The sequence below is a fragment of the Pseudopipra pipra genome, chromosome 10 (genome assembly GCF_036250125.1).
Source record: "Pseudopipra pipra isolate bDixPip1 chromosome 10, bDixPip1.hap1, whole genome shotgun sequence".
Lineage (NCBI taxonomy): Eukaryota > Metazoa > Chordata > Aves > Passeriformes > Pipridae > Pseudopipra > Pseudopipra pipra.
The window spans coordinates 373,618-389,107 of NC_087558.1; the positions used below are offsets into that span (position 1 = coordinate 373,618).

General features: G+C 50.6%; 2 protein-coding genes across 3 annotated transcripts; one reads left to right on the top strand and one right to left on the bottom strand.

Moving 5' to 3' along the window:
- Positions 1-1,273: 1,273 nt before the first annotated feature.
- Positions 1,274-3,320, bottom strand: SERP1 (stress associated endoplasmic reticulum protein 1). The gene is made up of 3 exons (XM_064665638.1): positions 2,897-3,320; positions 2,742-2,817; positions 1,274-2,648 (listed from the first exon to the last, which is right to left on the bottom strand). Exons 1-3 carry the CDS (start codon positions 2,978-2,980, stop codon positions 2,608-2,610), a joined length of 201 nt encoding a protein of 66 aa, XP_064521708.1. The 5' UTR covers positions 2,981-3,320; the 3' UTR covers positions 1,274-2,607.
- A 74-nt stretch (positions 3,321-3,394) lies between these two features.
- EIF2A (eukaryotic translation initiation factor 2A) lies at positions 3,395-15,399 on the top strand. 2 transcript variants are annotated; one of them, XM_064665633.1, is made up of 14 exons: positions 3,395-3,476; positions 4,291-4,360; positions 4,668-4,742; positions 5,402-5,520; positions 6,623-6,722; positions 7,096-7,178; positions 8,363-8,436; positions 8,569-8,713; positions 9,598-9,714; positions 11,004-11,575; positions 12,832-12,948; positions 13,792-13,920; positions 14,792-14,857; positions 14,943-15,399. In XM_064665633.1, exons 1-14 carry the CDS (start codon positions 3,449-3,451, stop codon positions 15,006-15,008), a joined length of 1,761 nt encoding a protein of 586 aa, XP_064521703.1. In that variant the 5' UTR covers positions 3,395-3,448; the 3' UTR covers positions 15,009-15,399. The 2 variants fall into 2 exon arrangements, with proteins under 2 accessions (XP_064521703.1, XP_064521704.1); XM_064665634.1 differs by lacking the exon at positions 3,395-3,476 and adding an exon at positions 3,551-3,681.
- Positions 15,400-15,490: the final 91 nt, after the last annotated feature.

Consider the following 15,490-nt stretch of genomic DNA (forward strand, 5'->3'; position numbering starts at 1 on the left):
GGGCGGTGCTGTGGGGCGGGGCCGGGCGGCCATGGTGTGCCGGGGCTGTGGGGCCGGGGCTGTGGGTCCGGGGCTGTGGGTCCGGGGCTGTCGCGCTCGTTCCCGGGGGTCCCTGTGCGAGCCGCCGGTCCCGCCGCCCCCCGGGCCGGTTCCCCGCCGCCCCGCGGCCCCGCTGTCCCGTGTCGCAGCCGGGGACTGAGGGGCCCGCGCACGGCTGTGCTCGGACAGCGCCCGGCCCTGTGGCCGCCGGGTCCCCCGTGCCCCGTGTTCGCAGCCGGGCGGGTCTCGGGGCCATGTCGCTCACAGGGGCGGCTCTGTCGGGGGACGTTGCTCCAAAGGGCCCGGTGTTTCTCGGAGCCGCGGGAAGGAGCCCTGTCCCAGCCGTGACACCGGCACGGAGCGGACGCGGGGCCTGGCAGGGGCCAGGGGAGGCAAACCGTGTGCCAGCCCTGATGTGATACTGAAGCGGAGTCGTGCAGCCAGCCCCAAGAAGGCTTCACAGGAAAACAAAAGGCAAGATTTGAAGTGAGTTGCGGGTGGTTAATGACATCACCTCAGCCAGCTCAGCTCTGCCGAAGAACCTGCCCGTGTCTGCAAACGCAGCCCCGCGTCACACGTCCCCTAGCGCTGGCAACACCTCAGCTGCCAGCGCCTGCAAACGAGAACTGGCGTCTCACCAGGGCAAATAAACCTGGGTGTTGCTCTCTCGCGTTTCTGAGAAGAAACAAGCGTGGTGCTTTGCAGCGTTTGTACTTGGGCATATGGAGCCAGAGCACAGCTGGGGCCAGGAGGCCTCTCTGGAGAGCCCCCAGTGCAGCCCCTGCTCCAGGCTGTGGCTGCCCAGGGCCAAGAGCCACTGCAGGGCACAGCACCACACACCCCTGCGTCTGGTGCTGGCACCAAAGCAAGACTTCTACTGAGCCTTGAAGAACGAACCTGTACAAACCACCCTGAACATTGCAGTCCCCAAGGCCCTCGAACAGTTCCTGCAGTGGCAGCAGGAACCTGTCAGACCTGAGGCCTCTGCGGCATTCCCAGGGGCCAGAGAGACGAGTGGGGAGCAGCCACCTGCTGAACCCCTGTAGGGAGATGGGGAGCAGCACCCGGGTGAGTCCAGAGCCCCCACGGCCCCAGACCGGACAGCAGAGCAGGGAATGCCCCATGGCACGGGGGCTCCTCTCGGGGAACAGCCAAGTAACCTGTGCTTGGCGTGAAGCAGCCGAATTTCAACACCCAGCACAGCCCCGCTTTGCCAACCTCAAGAGAACACAGCTTGCATTTGGAAAGAACTTTATTTAAAATCAGCGATTATACAGACTTCCCCTGCTCACAGCACACGAGTGCCCCGGCCCAAGGTCCCCGTCCCCCCGGTGGCCAGGCTGGGCACACCCATGGCCGTGCTGGCTTACACCAGTCCCCATGATTCCATACGGGAATACACGAGTACAAAAGATCTGCTCCTTCACAGCTAACAGGCATTTCATTAACCTTGACAGATTTGTTTTCTATTACTTCTAGCATAATCAGACTTTGAATTTGTCTTCTGCTAAGAAACCTGGAAAAAGGAAACTTCCTTTAGCAACTGCGTGCACCAGCAGAGCGATTCACACCCCCTTTGTCACCACAGAGACAGCAGGAGTTGGGGCCATCAGCAGGGAAATATGATCAATAGCAGCATTTTCCATGTGACCTCAAGTTACAGTTGTCTACAGAAGAAGGAACTGTGATCATCCATAGGGAAGCAGTTAAGTACTGGATCCACTGTTAGAAGAAATCGAGTTGAAAGCAGGTTTTACCTTAAATAGGATTAAATATATATTGCAAGACACACCACACTCCGCAGGGGCTGCACATAGAAGCAGAACTGTGGGCAGGGGGGCAGGGTCCCCCCACCTGCACCAAACATTCCCACACAACATCGTCAAATGTAAAACTATCACCACTGGCTGAGAGTTGTCCAAGGAGTATTTACAGCGCAGGCACAGCCGGGAGAGGCCCTGGGAGCTCCACAGTCCGTGACGCTCCAGCGCCGAGTCCCGTCGGGAGCAGGTGCCGCCCGGCCACGCCAGTCCCTCGGGAACCCCGGTGCCCCTACACAGAGAAGCGCTTGGCGTGGGTTAGGGCAAAGCTACGGGAGGTGCAGCTGCGAGGACGGCACTGCCACATGCTGCAGTGGGGCCTCCCTGCGCACACGGGCGACGCACGGTGGGGCTCCTCGGGAACGTGCTGCACAGTCGGGCTCCAGCCACTGCAAAAATCCCGGCTTCCAGCGTCAAATGAAACCATTTCCAGCTATACAGAGGGCGACACCGGTCTGGGACCGGTGTTTACAAGATGCCAGTTCCTATGGACCTATGTCGCGTTACAGCTCCGTGTGTGAGAGACCAGGCTGGATCTTCAGCGAATAAGTAGGTCCACGATTGTAGATCAACAACAGACTTTTATTGCTTTATACATGTGGTGCTGTTCAAGGCACTGTGGCACGGGCTAGAAAACTCGGAATGACTCGTGAAGGGACCTGGAATGCGACACGGCCGGTGCCGCGCGCCGCTCCTCGGCAGTGCTGCGGCGGCCGGGGCCGGCGGGCCATGGCCCGGCCCGGGCCCCTCACATGCCCATCCGGATGCTCTGGATGATCTGGAAGATGGCTGCAAGAGAGCGGAGAAGGGAGCTCGGGGGGCCCGAACGCTGCCGGGCCCGAGGAGCGCCCCGAACAGTCAGCGGGGCCCGCGGCGGCTCACCTGATCCGCAGACCACGAAGATGAACAGCGCCAGCAGCCAGGGCCCGACCGACGCCTTCTCCTCCGGGGCCGTTCTCTGCGGGCACAGCACCGGTCAGCGCGGCCCCCCCGGCCCCGCCGCCCCCCGCCCGCCCGCCCGGCCCGGCCCCGCGCACCGAGGTCTTGGCGACGTTGCCGCGCTGGGTGATGTTCTTGCTGTGCTTCTCGTTGGCCATGCGGATGCGCTGCTTGGCCACCATGGCGGCCCCGCTCAGCTCGGCTCAGCTCGACTCGGCTCAACCCGGCCCGGTTCGGCCCAGCTCAGATCAGCTCAGCTCGGCTCAGCCCGGCCCGGTTTGGCCCAATTCAGCTCAGCCCGGCCCGGCTCGTCTCAGCCCGGCGCGGTGCGGTCCGGCCCAGCTCAGCTCAGCTCAGCTCAGTCCGGCCCGGTCCAGCTCAGCTCGGCTCGGCTCAGTTCAGCCCAGTTCAGCCCAGCTCAGCTCAGCTCAGCTCGGCTCGGCTCAGCTCAGCCCGGCCCGGTCCGGCCCGGCCACCGCTGCCGCGTCAGCACCGCGCGCGCCGCACGCCGGGAGCGCGCCGGGGGAGGGGCCGCGCGCGCCAACCCGCGCACGCGCCGCGGCCCCGCCCCGCCTGCGCAACGTGGCGCGCCCTGCGGCCGCCGCGCGCCACTGACCCGGAACCGGAACCGCCGCCCCCCCCGCGCCAAGATGGCGCCGCCCACGCCGCTGCTCGCGGGTGCGTCGGGCCGGGGCGATCCGGGTCCGCCGGTACCCACCTCCCGTCCCCTCCGCAGGGAGCGCTGCCGCGGCGTGGCCGAGCTCGGCCCCGGCGCCCTTGGCGGTGCCGCTCCCGGGGCCGGGCAGGGCTCGCCGGGCCGTCTCCGGGGGTGCCGCTGCTCAGCCCGGCACCCCGCGGGAGCACCCGGGGCCACGTGTCCGGGGTTCGCCCTTCGGGCGCGGGGGGGTTCTCGCGCGGTTCCCGGGGGGCGTTCACGGGGCTCGGTCGGTGCGAGGGCTTTTAAGAGCGCTCTTTCTTCTGAGTATCTCCCTGTTCAGCTGTCCCTGACAGCAGGGAGATGTACTTTCCTTCCCTGTGTTTCTAAGCCTTAAAAACCGTATTTGCCTTCGCGTGGGTCGGGGGGCTGCAGCTGCTGCGGGTGGATTTTGGGCTGCTCGGTGCTGTCTGTAATCTGTTGTAAATCTGGATCTCAGTGGGTGCCCTGATGGCAGAGCTGGAGAACAGGCTGCAGGCAAGGGTATGCAGCTTGTGGCTTGTATTTAGGGTGTGTTAAAAGGTCCCTTTGGGGTCTGTCAGGGCCTGAACCCCAGGAAATTGCATTCAGACATGAGGAAAACTGCTTTGCTGCGAGGTGGGGGCATGAGCTGCCCAGGGCTCTGGGTCCCCATCCCGGTGGCTGGGCTGGGGGCTCAGGCACACCTCATGTCCTGGATGTCCTTACAGCAAGCAGTCTGTGCCTGTTGTAGGGTTGACAACTTAGCACAGCTTCTGCTTTGGACAATTTGAAATGAGTTCCTTGTTTCCATTTCAGTGAGAGGGTCCGAAGGGCTGTACATGGTGAACGGGCCCCCCAGTTTCACAGAGAGCTCGGCGTTCCAGAGGTACTGCTGTCACTGGCTCTGATCTTTCGTGCAAAAAAACCAGTTTTGTAAAAAGTAAAGGTAGATTCTGGAATTGGAAAATGTGTAAATATAAGTGAATTATTTCTTACTGGTTCAGGAAATGGATGGTTTGGGAGGCTTTGTGCTTGCCTGAGGTGTGACTGCCAGGTGGCAGTCCCTGAACAGGGGCAGCAGGGACTGCAGGACTCATCGAGGGCACAGCAGGAAATGTGTTGCTTTTTGGTTTTGTTAAAAAATCTTCACTTGGGCACTACTGACTACTCATGTGCATTTCTTATTTCTTTAGGGACTCTGGAAAAAATTGCAAAGCTGTTGCTTTTAGCAAGGATGGCTCTCTCTTTGCCTGGTGCAATGGAGAAAAGTGGGTGCATTTTATGTTCTTAATCTTTAGTTTGTGTGAAATAAATTGGATCAGTTATGCCCTGTGACTCTTTTCTGTGTAAAGGCAGTTGCTGTTAGTGCAAGTATTTGCAGGCACATTTTAAATGCAGTTTATTTTTGCATTCTTCACAGTAGTGGCTTTGTTTCCTGACTCTCAGATGAAATATTTGCTGTTCTCCTGTGTATAATGCACCCATTCCTGTGTAATCTGCATGTGCTTTATTTGTTTGGTTGTTTTTTTGTTCACAGCTCCCAGTACCTGGTTTCTGGGATGAATTAATTAGTAAAGCCCACAGGAGATAAAGACTCTGTGCACCTTATGTACCAACATCACAAGATTCCTTTTTTGTAGGCCAGGCGCATTTTAGAGTTCACTCTCTTCTTCAGAGCTTACAGATAAAAATACATGTTCTGTTTTGATCTGTGCTCTCACTTTTTCTGTCATACCTGGGTATCTGGTTTTAAAATGTGCTCTTGCAAAAATTTAGTAAAAGCAGGAAGGGAAGAAAGCTCTTCTAATTGTGTTACATTGGCTAAATTTGGGACAGACTTAGGAGAGTCAAATACATGAACAGTTCTCTTAGTAACTAATTAACTATTGTAAACATGTTTTATTGAAATAACATCTTTTGGTTCCAGAGTAAACGTTGTTAATGTCACCAGAGCTGAGTTACTGCGTTCCTTTGATCTCCCAAAGGCAGTTTGCCTTGAGTTCTCACCAAAGAATAATGTTCTGGCCACGTGGCAGGCCTATGCAGGTGAGTACTGTGGCAGCTGGGCAGGCACCTGGCAGATGTGCATGTCTGAAGTGGGCTGGCAGCCTCTCCAGGACCTGCCTGCTCTCTGTGGGACATTTATTGGCTCAATGAGCAGTACAGAAAGTGCACAAAGGGTCTGTGGGTGATCAGGGACACGGTGGTGGAGTGAGGGATGCCATCCTACAAACCCTGACTCAGAGGGCACGTGCTGCAGTCACTGTGAGTGAATCCCATGTTTCCAAGCCCCGGGAGCTGGTCGTGGTGCCGTGTGGGCAATGTCTGTGCAGGTTGTGTTCCTGTGCAGACAGGGCACATCAGACGCCTTCCTGCAGGAGTTGTGTCCTCCCCTGGGTGCAGTGCCTGAAGTGTTGTCCCTGTCCAGGGCTTTATTCCCTTCCCTGCCTCTGCAGGGGTTCTTCCTGACTTGGAGAGCCCCAGTCCTGTTTGAGCAGCGTGTCTTACGCAGACAGTGCAAATGCTGCCTCAGGAAGAGCTGGGCAAGAGCTGGGCCTTGGGAAGTGGCCTGGGACAGGCTGTAGGGTGAGAGAAAGCAGCAGAAACTGTGAGCTGTTCAGGGTCTGTCCTGAATCACTGACAGCCATAGGCAGCTGTGGTATCTGGGGTAAGGAGGAGGGTACAGAGAGTTTAAAAGCAGCAGAACTATTTTGCCTGTCTTGCAGAGAAAGCTGTGATTTCCATGGGATGGACAAAATCACGGCACTCCCATGAGAGCAAAATGTAAGAGTGGAGAACATGCCTCCATTGTTTGCCACAAGGATGGTTTTTGATTTTGGTTAAAAAACAAGCATTAAAGAGCTGTGCAGGTGGTGTTGGCCCCGGCCCTGCAGCAGGGAGTAGAAACCCTACACCTTCAAATGTGAGTTCTTTCTGCAGAGGGAAAGACTGAGGTTAATAGGTGCAGCAATCAGCAGCCATGGGTTTGGCCCCTCAGGGGCAGGATACTGCTTGCTAGAAGTTCCTGAGTGGGTGGGTGTTTGCAGAGCCGTGAGGTGGGGTGTCCTGGTGAAGCAGGTTTAATCCCTAGGTGGGGTGTCCTGGTGAGGCAGGTTTAATCCCCAGAGACCACTGTGTTTTCTTGCAGCTGGGAAGGATGGCACAGCCGGGGTGCCCAACCTGCAGCTCCATGATCTGAGAACAGGAAAATGCTTAAAGTCCTTCATCCAGAAAAAGATGCAGAACTGGTAAACAATCCTTCCAGATGCTAATTGTTTGCAAAGAAATTCAGTTTCCAAAGTCTGATCCAGGTAAATGGAGCTGGTTTTGCAGTGTTGGCTTTCAAGCCAGTGCCTGCTGCTGGCTAAAGGCCAGTCTGGGCTCGTGAGTGTCGGTGTGCAGCTCATTGTTAATTCACCCTCCTTTTGCCCCACAGACGAAGCTGGGCAGGGAATAACTAAGTCCACTTGCATATTTTTTGCTATGCAGATGTTATTTGTCCATAATATGAAACATATCATATTAGACCTTACTGAGCTTTAGAAAGGGAGGGGAAAAACAATCCTGGAGTGCTAAAGATGAGCATGATTTAGTGTTTCTGACTTTTCCTTTGAATTGCAGGTGTCCTTGCTGGGCAGATGATGAAAGCATTTGTGCCAGGAATGTGAACAATGAAGTGCACTTCTTTGAAAACAACAACTTCAGTATGCGAGTATTTCTCTACATTTCATTCATTCTGTAAATGCTGCTTCTTTTGGGGGGTGGTTTTCTTTTTGAAGTTTTTCCTTGTTTCTTCTTTGCTTGCTTTATATTTTAAATATTGCCTACATTCTATTTGAATTTGGAATTCAGGATCATTATGCTTTACTGAGCTGTGTTTTCACTTATTTATCTTTTCACTGGCATATGTGTATGAAATGCATCTGATTTTCAGTTAAAGAGGCTTGATTCTATATTCTTTCTCATGTAATGAGATCCAGGAAATTGTCAGTAGAGAATGTGATCTGTGATTACTTCTTTGGGTTGTGTGTGTTCTGTCAATAAGCTGTTAAAAAATGGCTTGTTAAAAAATTCGTATCAATGGCAAATATGGAGTAGCAAAGCCTGAAAATTTTTACCAAGGAGATTTAATACTGGTGGTAGAATATTTGGAGTCAATAGAAGTCAGAAAGGGAACAGGGAGGAAAAAAGTAGGGGGTTAAAAATTAATTAGAACAAAGCCGTAAAGGAATTAAAACTGAGGGGAGAACAGTGTGTGGTTTTGGTTTTGTGTTCTTTGTTTTAAATGTAAAGCTGATACAAGAATTACAGCTGTAAGAGATAGGGTTTCCCGAGAATTAGCCCTGCTGATGTTAATGAAGCTGTGGGAAGCAGGGAATGTCAGTCTCAGCAGGAGGTCTGCTGGCAGTGCACATTCCTGGCTGCAGTGAGGCTCTGGGGTGCTGCTGGTCCCAGCAGCTGTTTGTGGAAAGAATTCAGCCAAGAGCAGGCCTCTGAGTGCTTCCTGTGGGGAAGGTGTGAGGGGAGAGCCCCTGTCTCTGTAATGGTACCTGTTCCCTGGATGTGGCTGAAGCCAGCACAGATAAGGTGAAGAACATCTGCTTTAAGCACAAGTGTTCACTTGGGATTTGCAGGCTTCCTGTGCTGTTTGAACTTCCAAATACTAAATACTGGGCTTCAGACCTAGGCTTGGTTCAAGTTGGTTTTGTAAACAAAACTGTGATGAAATGGGAAAGTAATGGCTGTTTGCTAGTAAAAGAACTCCGTTATGGTTACCCTTACTGATCTGTGTTATGCAGGATACAGCCCCATGGAAGGGTGTGGTTAGGTTATCCAGGTAACGTGGTTTGTCATTAACATCACACATCTATGGCCTTTTTCTTGGCAGACACCATTGCAAATAAGCTGCATTTACAGAAGGTCAGTGATTTTGTGTTGTCCCCAGGAGCGCAGCCAACCAAGGTACTTCTGATCCCATTTCCAATCTTTTTCTCGGTTTTCTTAAAAAAAAAAAAAGACTGTGACGTTAATAGAACACAGAGGTAGTACCTGTGGCCTGTCTTTGAGCTGCAGTGACTCTGGTGGCTGTTGCAGGTTGCTGTGTATGTCCCGGGCAGCAAAGGGGCCCCGTCCTTCGTGCGGCTCTACCAGTACCCCAACTTCGGGGGCCCGCAGTCGGCGCTCGCCAACAAGAGCTTCTTCAAGGCTGACAGGGTGACAATGCTGTGGAACAAAAAAGGTACAACAGCTGTCTGTTGGAACTTCTATATTCGGCCCATTTTGGATTGTATTCCTTTGTTTACTGTGGGGAGTTTGCATTTAGTTTGCATGTGCAGATAAACCCTGAGGACAACCACTAATGCCAACACAGTGTTAAGATGCAGTTCTGCCTGCCCTGGAGTGCTCAGCACTTTCCTGTGACTGTCACGATTTTGTATGTTGTAACTGAGAGTGTTCTATACATGCTGGTAAATCTTGCAGCTGAATAGCAAATTCCTATATAAATTTGCATTCTGTGTTGATAGTGTATTTAGATTGTAAATATAAGACCAGTTTGTGCTCTGGTATAATCTTAATCTGTAGAATTGTGCATATGCAGACGTGTCACAGCTGGAATGAGCTAACAGGGCTCTGTGCTTTGCTGTTTGTTAGCAACAAGCTGTTTCAGAGTAATTTTGTAAAAACCACTTTACTTCAACCTGCGTAGTTTGTGATACAGGGAAGGTGTTACACACACATGGAAACCACGCATGAGCACATGGCTTTGGAGAACAGATGTGCAAACAGCAGCTGTTGGTGGAACGTGTTACTCAAGGGCTGATCAGGAGCTTCGGTTTCTATCTTAGAAATATTATTTTTATGGCTGCAAAGTACGTTCACTGGCTTGTGATCCAACAGTGAATGAATAGATCGAGCTTACAGTTTCCATCTGGTCCGTTGGGGTTAACATTAGGACAAAGTCAGTGCAGAAGAGAATGATACCAGCACTGTCACACAAGGAACCAGCTGGAATTCCTAGCAGAGCGATTCCCCTCTGTGCAGTGCAGTGTTTGCAGGGGTGGTGTGTGCAGTGGCTGCTGTGGTTTGCAGCAGCTGTGCTGCACTGCCTGTGTCTGTTCCCAGCCACGGCCGTGCTGGTGGTGGCCAGCACCGAGGTGGACAAAACGGGGGCGTCGTACTACGGGGAGCAGACCCTGCACTACATCGCGGCCAACGGGGAGAGCGCCGTCGTGCAGCTGCGTGAGTACCGGCCTGGGCGGGGCGGGGCCTCTGAGTGCACTGCAGATCTTCACAACGAAATGAAATGCTTTTAGCAAAAAATCCTCACCACTTTTTTTTTTTACCTCTGAAGTAAGATGGTGGTGTTTGTGGTTTGGGGTTTTTTTAAGTGCTATATTATCTTAGCTTTGATATACTTGGAGTGAGTGGTGCCTCCTTCCCTGTGGAGTTGGACTTCTGGTTGCTTTTGAAAGTCCAGTTTTGAAGCTTTTTTTCACACTGGCATTTGCAGAGGGATTTGGTTCCTGACTAAGACGTGGTGCTGCTGCAGGCTCTGCCTGAGCTGTGGAGCCCACATGGAGCTACCCTCATCTCTACAGCTGCTGCTGTCACCAGATGTCATTTTCTGTCACACTTCTATCTCTGAGCTGCATCGGGTTAATGTCACTGAAAAGGTTTTGAAGGGGGACACACAGACAGTGTGATTATACACCCTCCTTTCTAAAGATAATGAGACTTCAGAGTGACAACAGCAATGAACCATTTGACTCAGTTGCAGATTTTGGGTCAACTCTGAATTAAGGATTCAGTAATGTACTTGGCATTTGTCTGAACTATGGGTAAAGATATCCAGATTATGAAAAGTTATAATGGCCTATGGTTTGTATTTATCCCTGGATATTTTATGCAAATTTTCATCACTAATTCATCATTCTTCAGTATCTCCTAATGTTCCAACCCATAGAATATCTTCTAACAGTACCAAGTTTTGATCATTATGTGTAAAACCATTTCTGTGTGCTCACTCACATTAAAATCTGATTTATAAAATACTGTGCATGGGCACTGTCCAAAGATAACTTAGGTTACTATTACTTACCACTACAAAGCTGAGCTACACAATATTTCTTAGATTAAAGAAAGAGGAACTATTATCCAGCTGGTATAAAACTCCTGTTTTCGCAGGTTTCCAGTGGGACAGTTTAAGACGGTCCTGAGGTCATACTTGAGTAACGAGGAAAAAAAATAAAGGATTTTTTTTACATGACAAGCTATGCTTACTGTAAAAGTGCTGGTGCTGACCCTACAGAGGTAATTTGGAATGGCTGCAGTTATTGTTGCAAACCGTAACTAAAGTTATGAGAAGATAAAAGGCTGTTTCTCCCTCTGTTGTTAGCAGAATTAATTTTCACTGTCAATAATTGCATCACTGTTTTTGCAAAGCATGAAGAATTGCTATGGATTTTATTTTGGCTTGCACTGAAAAAATGCAACCTCCCAACAGTTGTCTGTTTTTCCTTTTCCTTTAGCAAAAAATGGCCCTATTTATGATGTCGCCTGGAGCCCCAATTCTCTTGAGTTCTGTGCTGTGTATGGTTTCATGCCTGCCAAAGCCACAATTTTCAATCTGAAATGTGACCCCGTGTTTGATTTTGGCACCGGGCCTCGCAACGCTGCCTACTACAGCCCCCACGGACACATCCTGGTGCTGGCAGGGTTTGGGAACCTCAGGGGGCAGATGGAAGTGTGGGATGTTAAAAACTACAAACTCATTTCCAAACCCGTGGCCTCGGACTCCACCTACTTTGCGTGGTGTCCCGACGGGGAGCACATCGTGACAGCTACGTGTGCTCCCCGGCTCCGGGTCGGCAACGGCTACAAGGTGTGGCACTACACGGGCTCCGTGCTGCACACCCACGAGGTGCCATCCAACGAGGAGATGTGGCAGGTGTCCTGGCAGCCCTTCCCGGACGGGGTGTTCCCGCAGAGAGCGGTGCGGTACCAGGCAGTCCCCGGCGAGGTGCCCGGCGCGGAGCCGAAGCCTGCGCAGGCGTACAGACCTCCTGCCCTGAGGAACAAGCCCGTCACCAGCTCCAAGCTCGTGAGTAGCACTGTCCTGGGGGAACTGAACTGTCGTGTCTCGTGGCTTTGTTTGGAGCTCGGCCCCATGTATGGGTGTGTTTTGGAGGAGGAACATGAGGAGAGTAGCTGGGCTGACAGCAGCACTGAGGGTTTGGAGGGATTTGGATAACCCTCTTTGGCACTTTCCTCACGCTTTGCTAGGTGTGCTAGAAAACTCCTGTTTCTTTGGCTGAAATACTGTCCTGTCACAAAGCATTTGCAGACTTTAATAATGCTCTCTGCAGTGTGCACTAGAATACTAAACTGCACATGTGGTTTGCAGTGAAACTGGGCACTCTGGTTAGGACAGAAGCCTCTGATTTGGGTGACCTGACTTACCAGTCTGAGCCCAGCCAGCCTGGGGGTTGACTGGCCTCCCAAAAGCCACTCTTTTTTGTTTCTTTTTCCTAAGGTAAGTTTATTTGCTAGAAAGAGATTGGATCATTAGAAAGTCAGCTGCAGCTTAAACACCTTTCAGTACAGTGACCTACTTGTCTAATTAGTTTCTTTTCTGCAGGTTTTCAAAGTAGGCTGAGTAGCAGCTGGTTCCATTGAACAACTGCACCCTTGGTGTTTGAGTCCTAGAGAGCTTTGATTTTGAGCCTGGTGCTTTTGAAGGAGACTCAGCCTGTGAGCTGTGCTCACAAACTATCCACGAGCAGAGGGAGTAGGGAGAAGACACATAAAAAAATAATTCTGTTTACTTATGGGCAAAAAAATCTTGTTGTATGCATTAAAACAATACAGCACCACAGTTAACTGTTACCTTAAAAACACTGAACAACCCTCCCTTCTCATCCCCCATGGTCCCCCAAAAACCCTCCATCTCCCTTCCCAGCACTCAGCCTTCCTCTCTGGTCACCAGGAGTTGAGTCAAACAGCTGTCAACAACAGCAAAATGCCAAGCTCCAGTCACTTTGTGCTGGGTTATTCCTCTTGGATTTTATTTCCCCTCAAAATAGAAAACATCATGATTTTGTTATTTTATCAGAAATCTATGAAATTTTTAGGATGCACAGGGTAGTCCCATCTAAACTTGAGTGGATGAGTTTGAAACCCTCGTCACAGTCTTTGGCTACTCCAAGGAATGCATACTTTTATTCCTCCCTTCCTTTCTTTGTTTTTCCTTCTTCCTTTCTGGTTCATCTTTGCATATGATGTTGTCTTAGGTAGGTTTTGGGTTTTCTGTGCCAACTTGGAATACAGGCTTTTAACTTCATTTTGTGTATCCTGCAGCACGAGGATGAGCCACCCCAGAACATGAAACCCCCTTTGGGAGGTGGTGATAAGCCACTGTCTAAAACAGCTCTCAAAAATCAGAGGAAACATGAAGCAAAGAAAGCTGCTAAACAGGTACTGCAGAAGTCGTTCTTTCAAGGATAATGTTAGTTAGTTAATTAGTTTTCCCAAAGGGCACCGGTCGGTCTCAGAGCAGTGACCTGTGCACGGAGAGCCCTCCACACACCTCGCCTGTGCTGCAGAGTTCAGCCAGACTAAAGCAGGCATAAAAGCATGGCTTAGAGTAACAGCTTTGGGGAGTTGCTGTGAACGTTAGCTGAAATCAGTGTGGAGATGAAGTAATTCTGGCCCTTCACCTTCTGCAGAGCGTGTTTTGGTGTTGGGTGGGAGGTCAGAATGGGCCGGGTACTGGGATGTGTCCCCAGCAGGACAGGGCTGAGGTGTGTTTTCAAGGCAGACCAGAGACAGGCTGTTTGTCACCCCTTGACTTGCTATTCTTTGACCAGGTAGAAAAACGTCGGCTTTTGGTATTAGCCTTCCAATTTCTACAAACTCTGAAGCAATAATTTCTTTAAATAAGATTTTTAAAATTTCTTGCACTGGTTTTGAGCCCTTTCTTTTGCTTCAGAGACAATGATCCAGTCTGCTTTATAAAACATTTGTGTGTGTGTTTATCATGTCACCCTTACTGACATGTGCTGTATATATGGTTGGTGTCTTGAGGAAGTAGAAATTCAACAAGAAACAGCATGTGAGTTGTTCTAGATAAGCCTTTGTCCCTGGAAAGAGATCCAGAGGTAATGCAATATATCAGAGCAAGTCGTGCACGCATTTTGGAATACACCAGCAAACTAGTGAAAGAAGAAATACTAAATGGATGCCTTAAAGTGATTAAAGACATTTTTCAATCTCTTTGCAATCCAATGTATTTTCTGGGTCATGCATTTCTGTCTACAGGAGGCCAAAGCTGATGCGAACCAGGGCCCTGCCCAGGCCCCAGCGCCACAGAACGCCCCACGGAACGCTGTGCCTGCCACCACCACGGGAGATCCTGAAGTGGACAAGAAGATAAAGAATTTGAAAAAGGTGAGGCTTTTTTTTTTCTAGCAGACAACGACGTCTCCAAGACCAGCGTGAGGGTAAGGTGAGCTAGGCTCAGGAGGATGCATTTACATCCATGGTAATGTCCTGAATTTGTGGCCAACTTCCTCTGCCTTCCCAGCGTGTGCAGCAGTGGGGGCCATCGCATGGCAGAGCTCCTGAAGGGCCCATCAGAGGTGGCAGTGCAGAACCACTGCCAGCTGCAGGGAGGAGTGTTCCAGGCTCCAGTTAGGAATGCTGTGGAGGTGCAGCCAGTCCCCAGCTGAGGGGCAGGTTGCACTGAAAGGTGTTGGTGCTCAGACAGGAGCTGTGTGGGCTCCATGGTTGTTGGGTCCTGGGTCCAACAAGGGAACCATGCCCTTGTGGTTGGCCTTGTGGTGCAAGTGTGAAGTTTACTGCCAGTCCTGAGAATTCTTGCATTAAATAATTTCAGAACAAAAATTGTTTAGTTCAGGCTAGAGAACTTCTCACATTTCTCTTGGCGACCTTCTGCTTTTTATTGTCTCTGGATTAACATTCCAGGCTTTCTGAGGAAAATGTGTGAAGAAGAGAGATAGTGATGGAGTAATTTCTGTGTTTGGATCCAGCCCTTCAGCGAGACAGTGAATGGTGTTCATTTCAGAGAGGAGGAAGTGCTGCTGTTCTCTAGGTTTTGTTCTTGAAAGAAATGTTTGTTGTAGGCGGGAAGTTCTGGATTGAGTATCTGGAGATTCTTAAAGGGAATGTGCCTTCCACAGAGACCTGCCTCCAGATGCCTCAGGCAATTGCAAGTGGAACAATTTCCAAGACTTTTTTTTTCTATTCTTGGTTCACCAATATTTTGTGTTAGAGTGGCTTTTTGTATTTTTTTTTACAGAAGCTAAAGGCAATTGAGCAGCTGAAAGAACAGGCAGCTGCCGGCAAACAGCTTGAGAAGAATCAGGTATGGTTAAGATCTGTGCAGTTTATTCAAGGTTAATTTTATAATAAGCTACATCTGTGGCATCTTATGCTTTTTTTTGTTCTAGGTAGAGAAGATTCAGAAAGAAGCTGCTCTCCTTAAAGAACTGGAAGATCTAGAACTGGGTGTTTAAAACTTGCTGGGGCTCCAGTGTGGCGCTAACACGAAGTTCATGCAAAATGTAGTTTATTATTAACTTGAACACAGTAAAACGTTTCAGCAAACGACTAAGGGTGCGAAAGTCCACAGCAATGCACATTTGCCTTTAAAAAAGTTTTCCTAAAGATTTGTGCACTTGTGAAACCGTAAAGTAATGAATATCCATCAGCCAGTTCTGCTGCTGTTCCAACCAGAAATATGCTCCTTTTCTGGAGCATATTGCCTAAAATAGACTGGTTTTCCTTGTTCGGGTGGGGGGAGGGAAGCCGATGAAAACATTTGATAGCTTTATTATATTTAAAAAGAGATGCGATCTTTATGCAATAACGGAATGTAGATAAAAATAAAGAGCATTTAATAGTAAAGGAGCGTGTTTGTTCCGTTGCAGGGCCCTTTAACCGCCGCTCCCTCAGGGCCCTCCCGGCCTCCCCTCACGGACACCCCGGGCCCGCCCCC